Raw genomic sequence first — 10,000 nt, 5'->3', positions numbered from 1 at the left:
ATTCATAGATGACGCCAATCATAAATGACGTTTGTCAAGGGAACTTATGCTTTCAAGTGTTGCTGCTTCCAGTGACAGGAAGGTATAGAGATTGATCATTGTATACAATCAATTTATCATTGTATACACAAATTACACAAACGTCATTTTGTGATGGACCAAAAAATATTGAAACTCTCGGATGATTTTTGTGTGTGGTATCAACCTCGACCTACGGTCTCGGTTGATACCACAAAAAAATCATCCTCGAGTTTCAATATTTTTCGGTCCCTCACTCGATGACGTTGTGTAATCTCTATGTCCATTGTTTGTTCGCTTCTTGCCAAAATATAGCACACAGAAAGTAACGCCTGCTATCAATTCTTTGTTGGCAAAGTCAACTACGCGAAGTCTACTTCACGAAGCTCGCGTCACGAAGGTTTGGCAGTGACCTTTTGGCAAACAAAAGGTCAACTTTGGGTTCAATTAAGAAAGGCCTAACTCTTTACTTTGGTAATATTACCCTGGTGGTAAAAGAACAGATCGTCTGCCCTTCCACGGATGTAACCAGCACGCAAACTAAACCCGCTCTTGCTTTTCACCAAGACGTCACACTTGGTCAGAATCAGCTGATCAAGCAACGCGTCCTCGTAACCTTGACACGCCCTCGGGTCATGGCGTTGCTTTGCAACATGGAGGATAACTCCGTCCGTGTCGTGGTGAGCGGTCCCAAACCTGCTCCTCGAGATGTTGCGCACTTCAGCGCTGTCGCTGGCCAGGAAGATGTGGCTGCCGTTACGGACGTAGTGGTCGAGGAATTCCCACAGCGGGCCTGTCTTATCGACATCGTTGATGTGAAGCTGGTTTGAAACAGATTAAAAATAGTTTTATATATAGAGCTCTGAGGTTACAGGTATGGAACATATATTTTTGAGAAATATATCATTGAGAGAGAGAGAGAGAGAGAGAGAGAGAGAGAGAGAGAGAGAGAGAGAGAGAGAGAGAGAGAGAGAGAGAGAGAGAGAGAGAGGGGGGGTAGGGACGGACGGAGACAGACAGACAGACAGAGAGAGAGAGAGAGAGACAGAGGGAGAGAGAAATAAACGTCTAAACAACCAATCAACCAACCAACTTCCATACGACAAAGGTCAGTTTCTTCCGTAACAGTTTTGGCTGGATGACGTTAACGATTATGCGGTTCTTTTTTTATTTGGTGTTTAACGTCGTTTTCAACCACGAAGGTTATATCGCGACGGACGATTATGCGGTGATAGTAGGGTCATGAACTACCTATCACAATACAATCTTTCGGAAAAGACTTTTGTCACGCTGTCAGTGACACCCGTGGAATGTCTCGGTAGCATTTAGCATTTCAACAAAGGGAGGAATAACCTATGGTATATTTAATGGTGAAAAATGAGAGTGGACAGCGAACACGTAATGCGACAAGTTTCCTGATCAAAAGATCTTTCAAGGCTTGGCCTAAAAAAAAAGCGTGAAAATGATATGTCTGTGTGTGTGTGTATTCACAATCCACCTGTCTGCATGAATCGACATGAATACTGTCTCTGAGTCTGCACATAACAATGACCCGTGTCCGCCTTGCCTTGGATTGGAGCCCGTCAACCTAGGATCACAAGTCCAATGCTCTATCAACTGAGCTTTTTGGTCCTTTAATTCAAATCTAAGTATTTGAAAAAATATGCGACTGTTTCCAATTAAAACATACTCTTAATTGTAAACACTCCGCCGAAAACACTGCCTTGTAATGAGCACTAAGTTTAAGACATACATAACATATTTTTGGCCTTGTTTTCTAATGAATGAAATACATATATATACTTATCTCCTTATTCACATAAACTCACTACGACAAACCTAACCTTCAACAAAGTAAAGTTTACAATACCTCACACACACAAGGGGGACAAAAAAGATTCTCACCACTTCGTTTGGATTTGAAGGATTCTTCCCCACGCGAACATGGACTCCGACCAGAGGATGCGTCCTGTTGTAGAAGCCAACACTGTGAAGAAAGGCCTCCAGACGTTGCTGTAGCCTTGCGCTGGGCTTCATCAGAATGTCCCAGGCGTTGTGAAAATGGTGAGCCAGGAACGTTTCAGCCCACGTAGGCATGTAGGACTTGAAGTTAGGGTTGGCCATGATTTCAGTGAAGTGGCCGCCGTTTGTGGAAACGTAAATCACATCCTCGGGTAACACCGCGTTGAAATCCGCCATTGTTTTCAGCTTCCCTGTCAGGACGCTTTTGGGGATGATTCTCTGAGTTCTGCCTTGGAACTCTCTCTCGTCCGCAATCCAGTTGTATTTGTTTGGCACGTAGAAGTTTCTGACGTCACATGGGCTTTGCAAGATGATGCGGAAGTGACGTTTTGCGATGCAAGCAAGGAGGAAAACGTCGACGATGCCCCTTTGCTGGTCCCCCCATCCGGAGCACTTGGCGTTCTGCGGGCAGTAAAAGACGAGAAACTTTTTGCTGGAATTCGTTGCTGGTTTCTCAGTACTGTTTGTCACGGTTATTGTTTTATTGTTGAGTTTTATTTGCACTTCTCTCTGATTTGCTTTAGCTTTGGAGGCCAGTGAGATTGGTAAAACCTTCGCTTTCTCCTTTCTGTTGTTCCCATCTTTGCTGTGGTTTAAAGAGCTGCCGTTAAAGTGATTGTTGATATAAACTTGACGGACAGCTATTGGTACTTTTTGAGGTTGTGTCTTTGGGAAAACCTTTCCTTTGTGTGGTACGGCATTTGCTTTGTGTGGTAACGCATTTGCTTTGTGTGGTACGGCATTTGCTTTGTTTTGTAAAGCCTTAGCTATGGCTGGTACAGCCTTTGTTTTGTCTGGTACAGCGTTTGCTTTGTCTGGTTTAGCGTTTGGTGTGTCTGGTAAAGCCTTAGCTATGGCTGGTACAGCCTTTGTTTTGTCTGGTACAGCGTTTGCTTTGTCTGGTACATAATTTGCTTTGTTTGGTACTGCGTTTGCTGTGTCTGGTACGGCCTTAGCAATGACTGGTGCAGCTTTTGCTTTGTATGGTAGAGCGTTAGCTTTGTCTGGAAAAGCCTTAGCTAAGACTGGTACAGCCTTGTCTATGTCTGGTACGGCCTTAGCTATGACCGGTACAGCGTTTGCTTTGTGTGGTACTGCCTTAGCAATGACTGGTACAGCTTTTGCTTTGTATGGTAGAGCGTTAGCTTTGTCTGGAAAAGCCTTAGCTATGACTGGTACAGCCTTGTCTATGTCTAGTACAGCCTTAGCTATGACCGGTACAGCGTTTGCTTTGTGTGGTACTGCCTTAGCAATGACTGGTACAGCTTTTGCTTTGTATGGTAGAGCGTTAGCTTTGTCTGGAAAAGCCTTAGCTATGACTGGTACAGCCTTGTCTATGTCTAGTACAGCCTTAGCTATGACTGGTACAGCCTTTGCTTTGTCTGGTACAGCCTTAGCTATGACTGGTACAGCCTTTGCTTTGTCTGGTACAGTCTTAGCTATGACTGGTACATCATTTGCTTTGTGTGGTACAGCCTTAACTATGCCTGGTACATTCTTTGATGCATGCTTTGTTTTGTTTTGCACGGAGGTTGTTGTTTTTGTTACAGACTTTGTTATTGGGTTTCTTTTATTTGCGTTCGTGCTGTTTGTAATGAATTCTTTGTAATGAAGATTATTTTTGACAACATTCAAAGAGCCTTTCTTATTATTTGAAGTTTGTTTCTCTGACATTAAGCGTTGGATGGAATTGTTTGAAGAATGATTATTCCTGTCCTTGACAGAACGTGTTGTCGCAGCAACTTTTATTGGCTTGGGTACGAGAGTACGAGAGTTCCCATTAATATTTTGTGGAGGTTGGAGGACCCCGTTCTGTTGTGAAGATGCTACCGCAAGTTTCTTACTGTGAAAGTTCCCAACGGAATTCCATGGAGGCTGAGGTTTCACTTTTCTGATTGGAGCTACTGCAGGTTCATCCTCACCCGCTATAACATAGAAGTAACCCTCGCGTGGAGAAGAGACCAGTTGACCCCTTAATGGCACCCACTGTTGGCGAGAATGTTTGAGAAGTAGCAGGACACAGAGGGCGAAGTAGACACAGCTCGTGAGCAGAAATAGTCTAAACAGGCGCCTCGCCATCTGAAATGGAAACACGCCAGAACGTTAGAAATCGGGTGAAAACATGAGAAAACAGACTAGAATATAAGACCATAGAACAGAAACGAGAACATCACACATGAACATCAGACAACAGAAGAGAACATCAGACAACAGACCAAAATATCTCTAACAGACCCGAACATCAAACACCAGACCCGAACACCACACACCAGACCAGAACATCACACACCAGACCAGAACATCACACAACAAACCAGAACACCACACACCAGACCAGAACATCACACACCAGACCAGAACATCACACACCAGACCAGAACATCACACAACAGACCAGAACACCACACACCAGACCAGAACATCACACACCAGACCAGAATATCACACACCAGACCAGAACATCACACACCAGACCAGAACATCACACAACAGACCAGAACATCACACACCAGACCAGAACATCACACAACAAACCAGAACACCACACACCAGACCAGAACATCACACACCAGACCAGAACATCACACAACAGACCAGAACACCACACACCAGACCAGAATATCACACACCAGACCAGAACATCACACACCAGACCAGAACATCACACAACAAACCAGAACACCACACACCAGACCAGAACATCACACTACAGACCCGAACATCAAACAACAGACCAGAACATCACACAACAGATCAGAACATCACACAACAGACCAGAACATCACACAACAGACCAGAACACCACACAACAGACCAGAACACCACCCAACAGACCAGAACATCACACAGCAGACCAGAACGTCACACAACAGACCAGAACACCACACAACAGACCAGAACATCACACAACAGACCAGAACATCACACAGCAGAACAGAACACCACACAACAGACCAGAACACCACACACCAGACCAGAACATCACACATCAGACCAGAACACCACACAACAGACCAGAACATCTCACACCAGACCAGAACATCACTCAGCAGACCAGAACATCACACAGCAGAACAGAACACCACACAACAGACCAGAACATCACACACCAGACCAGAACACCACACAACAGACCAGAACATCACACAACAGACCAGAACATCACACAGCAGAACAGAACACCACACAACAGACCAGAACACCACACACCAGACCAGAACATCACACATCAGACCAGAACACCACACAACAGACCAGAACATCTCACACCAGACCAGAACATCACTCAGCAGACCAGAACATCACACAGCAGAACAGAACACCACACAACAGACCAGAACATCACACACCAGACCAGAACACCACACGACAGACCAGAACATCACACAGCAGACCAGAACGTCACACAACAGACCAGAACACCACACAACAGACCAGAACATCACACAACAGAGCAGAACATCACACAACAGAACAGAGCACCACACAACAGAGCAGAACACCACACAACAGACCAGAACATCAAGCAACAGACCAGAACATCAGACAACAGACAATAATTATCGTACATTATTTTAAAAACCAAGATGTTTCTGATTTTACATGCGCTTTACCTGCCCCCCATAAAACAACAACAACAACAACATCAACAACAAATAAACCACACCAAAAACAAACACACACCCGTATTACATTTAACAACACAATCACATTCAAACCACATATCAGAACAAGTCAAACACAAACTTGAACAGAAATGCACGCGTACATTATCATCGAAGAACACGCAAGTGCATACATTTACTTGGGCATAAATGCACAGTTGTGCATACTCATATAGACAGATTGACTGACTCATAAAGAGACAAAGACAAACTGACGGAATAACAGACCCAGCGGCACACCTACTCGGTTATTCAAACTCAGGCAAATTCATACAATTATTGGAGAATAACCATTGTAAACAATCCCAAAAACATATCGTTCATTTAATATTCATTATATCAAATACATAAATGCTTACATATTATTCCAAATACATGTGAATATATTGTGTACATGTGTGTGTATCCGACGAATCTACTTACTAAGAGTCAAGTATCGAGAGTATTGTTTGAAGTTACTACACCTCCCGTAGTGTGAGTGTATACGGTACACTGTTAACAAAATTAAAAACATGATTCATTCGCTTGCGGTTTACCAGCTAGCGGCCGAAAACTAAGCTAAGTTCTTGTTACAGTCGAACCCACTTATAAGAAAATCTCTTATAAGAAACATCGCTTACAAGAAAGGACTTTTCATTTCCCTGCCAAATGCCTTCTTTCTTCCATTGAAAATTCTCCGGATAAAAAAATATCCGTTATAAGAAGGCACCGGTTATAAGAAAGGAGTTTTTATCTCCCTTGACACAATTTCCTCGGATATAGGAAAGAAACTCTATTTAGATTTACATTTTGTGCAATGCTCGCACCGGATGTGATCCAGACTGACTGGAAGAATGAGACAAGGCACCTGAATGGAAATTTGGTGTGTTGAAATTTCAGCGACACGAATTTCCCAGCGATGGGACAATAAACTATAGAAAGAAAAAAAATCTAATAGATCTCTTGACTTTTGGGTAGCGCGACTCTGTTGCTGCTAGCTTTCCACTAGGAGAAAGCGACCCGAATTTCCCAGCGATGGGACAATAAAGTAATGAAAAAAAAATCTAACAGATCCCTTTTCTTTGGGGTTGCGCGACTCTGTTACTGCTAGCTTTCCACTGAGAAGAAGCGACCCGAATTTCCTAGCGATAGGACAATACAGTAATGAAAAAAAAATCCCCCAAAAATTTAATAGATCCCTTGACTTTGGGGTAGCGCGACTCTGTTGCTGCTAGCTTTCCACTGGGAGGAAGTGACCCGAATTTCCCAGCGATGAGTCAATAAAGTAATGAATTTTTTAAAAATCTCATAGATCTCTTGACTTTGGGTTAGCGCGACTCTGTTGCTGCTAGCTTTCCACTGGGAGAAAGCGACCCGAATTTCCCAGCGATGGGACAATAAAGTAATGAAAACAAAGAAAATCTAATAGACCCCTTGACTTTGGGGTAGCGCGCATCTGTTGCTGCTAGCTTTCCACTGTGAGGAAGCGACCCGAATGTTCCATCGATGGGACAATAAAGTAATAAAATATTTTTTAAAAATCTAATAAAACCCTTGACTTTGGGTTAGCGCGACTCTGTTGCGGCTAGCTTTCCATTGGGAGGAAGCGACCCGAATTTCCCAGCGATGGGACAATAAAGTAATGAAGAAGAAAAAGAGAAAACTTTGGAGATGACAAGAAAATATCGGGCGCATTTACGTGATTTGTAGTATACATTTTACCAATCGCGGGGCGCGCCCCGTGATTTGTACAATGCTTTAAATTTTTTACAAATCACGGGTTAACACGTGTGCCTTTGAAAAGGTTGACTTAAAAGCAGATCAGTTAAACCCCTGTGCCTCCAAACAACCTTTTTGGAACTTTGCAAGAAACTAGGGTAGGTCTACTACTGACGCGGTTAAAATATGACCACGCACTGTTTATTACGAGACTCATTCCCTCCTAATATTTCAGTACTTGCACAAGTTTGATATTGATGTCTCTCTGCAGTAGTAAGTTCTCTTCTGAAAACAAAGGGGATGTTACATTACTTCAAATTAGGGTTGAAACACGTTCGAATATGATGCCGTGCGAACCGCCATTAAAGTGCACAACCAGAGAATTGGAGAAATGAATACATATTATAGGTTATATGTTCATGTTTCATGAATTCCCTGCAGATCCGAATAATCCTTAACACAATACAGTAGACAAACCTATTACAGCACTATTTTGAAAATATAAATTCGGTTTCGAGCTGTTACAAAAACAATGTTACCAATTTAATGAAATAAACAAGATTAAGACTGTTGCGTTGTGGTATCCTTCGTACTACATTCTATAAATATTCTGTTAGAAAGGGTAAGTCCCATAGTGCAGATTTTACATAGTTCGTATTGTGTTAGAGAAATAGATTTCATTGACCTTTTGTTCTATTCCTGTAACAAACAATTAAATTGGTAAAACGATGAACAAAAATTCTATCTTAAAAAAGCTAATTTGTATAATTATTCATTGGTATTGTACATATTTCTGTTTATTTACACTCAGATAGCGATTACTCTTCTTCTGCTTGCAAAACTATGATATGTAACGATGTGTATCGATATGGAAGTCCATTAGAAACTAGACACGTTTGTGGTTACGAATTTAAGTTTAGGAACATAGAATCAAAGAAAAGAACAAGTTACAGAACGACAAAGATTGGACCTGATTTCGGAGAAAAAAACACCCACCCAAAAACAGGCAAACAAAACCGCGACGACAGTTTTATCAATTCTTGTCCAAAAATGTTTCTTACACGTGTTTTTTAACAGGAGGTTTGAGGCTCTACACCCACACGGAAAAGCCGAGACTAATAATGGCGGCCATCATGTGCAATGTCCCAAACCCTACTACAAGTCGGGAATATTACATTCGCACGCATATACTTATCCCAACGACATAAAAGTACAAACATAAACATTCATTATCAAATACGCATTCATGCACTTGCCTGCGGGCATATAATGCAATGCATTTCCAAAAGTATGATGAAATTTGTTTTTCATCCGATAAGAGAAAAATATTTCTTATACCCGCAGTCTCCCGATAAAAAAAACCTCGGATATAAGAAAGCAAAAATAATTTCCCCTGGACTTTTTTATAAGCGGGTTCCACTGTACTTATTATTTGTCTGTGCACTTAAAGGCTGCCATATTCGTAGCGTTCATTAATTAATTCGTATTGTTTACATGTGCCAATAATGTTATAAAACTGTACCTAAGGGGATATAATAACGATTGGCTGTACCTTTCGAACACAGAAAAAATTATTTCAGTATTTCAAAGTGGTGTTGATAGTGTCGAATGTAAACAGAACAGTCTCAAACGCCATCTTTGGTCTAAAAATAGCCCATGTCCTCGAGAACTGTTGCTAAACAATGCAATAAAGAATTAATTATTTCTCGTAATTGGTAAGGACTTCAAACCTAAAACTTTGCAGGAAGCTTAATCTATACATCCCCGCAACGATGGGAAAAGCCCTGGAAGTAATTAAACTAATTAAATAGGACTATGTCAGCCTTTAAAAGACCGATGGTTCGACATATTTGTGATTGTAACGTATTGTTCAATCAATCAATCAATATGAGGCTTATATCGCGCGTATTCCGAGGGTACAGTTCTAAGCGCAGAGATTTTTATTTTTATTTTAATTTTATGCAATTTATATCGCGCACATATTCAAGGCGCAGGGATTTATTTATTGTTTCGTCAATAACAAACGTTCCAACAAACTGCCTTTCTTGTGTTTTTTACATTTAGTCAAGTTTTGACTAAATTTTTTAACATAGAGGGGGAATCGAGACGAGGGTCGTGTTGTGTGTGTGTGTGTGTGAGTGTGTGTGTGTGTGTGTGTGTGTGTGTGTGTGTGTGTGTGTGTGTGTGTGTGTGTGTGTGTGTGTGTGTGTGTGTGTCTGTCTGTCTGTCTGTCTGTCTGTCTGTCTGTAGAGCGATTCAGAGTAAACTACTGGACCGATCTTCATGAAAATTTACACGAGAGTTCCTGGGAATGATATCCCTAGACTTATTTTTCATTTTTTGATAAAAGTCTTTGATGACGTCATATCCGGATTTTTGTAAAAGTTGAGGCGGCACTGTCACACCATCATTTTTCAATGAAATTGATTGAAATTTTGGCCAAGCTATCTTCGACGAAGGCCGGACTTTGGTATTGCATTTCAGCTTGGCGGCTACAACATTAATTGATGGGTTTGGTCATTAAAAATCTGAAATTTGCAATTAACATTATTTTTTTTAAACAATCCAAAAACAATGTTATCTTCCTTTTCATCATT

At 41.5% G+C, this 10,000-nt stretch overlaps 2 protein-coding genes across 5 annotated transcripts in view; one reads left to right on the top strand and one right to left on the bottom strand.

Moving 5' to 3' along the window:
* LOC138973585 (hemicentin-2-like) overlaps positions 1–10,000 on the top strand; it is a 117,858-nt gene that overhangs the window by 70,940 nt on the left and 36,918 nt on the right. The gene's annotated exons all lie outside the window — the stretch shown is intronic.
* Positions 259–10,000, bottom strand: part of LOC138973566 (uncharacterized) — a 14,687-nt gene continuing 4,945 nt past the window's right edge. For 2 of the 4 annotated variants that reach the window (XM_070346281.1, XM_070346280.1), the window contains exons 2-3: positions 1,924–4,119; positions 259–839 (exon numbers count right to left, since the gene is read on the bottom strand). In XM_070346281.1, coding sequence (XP_070202382.1) covers positions 477–839; positions 1,924–4,119 — 2,559 coding nt within the window. In that variant the 3' untranslated portion in view covers positions 259–476. The remainder of the gene's footprint in view (positions 840–1,923; positions 4,120–10,000) is intronic. The other 2 variants (XM_070346282.1, XM_070346284.1) reach the window with 2 other exon arrangements.

The sequence above is a fragment of the Littorina saxatilis genome, linkage group LG8 (genome assembly GCF_037325665.1).
Source record: "Littorina saxatilis isolate snail1 linkage group LG8, US_GU_Lsax_2.0, whole genome shotgun sequence".
Taxonomy (NCBI): Eukaryota; Metazoa; Mollusca; class Gastropoda; order Littorinimorpha; family Littorinidae; genus Littorina; species Littorina saxatilis.
Note: the sequence above shows the minus strand (reverse complement) of the source record. Positions and strands in the feature narration are given on the sequence as shown.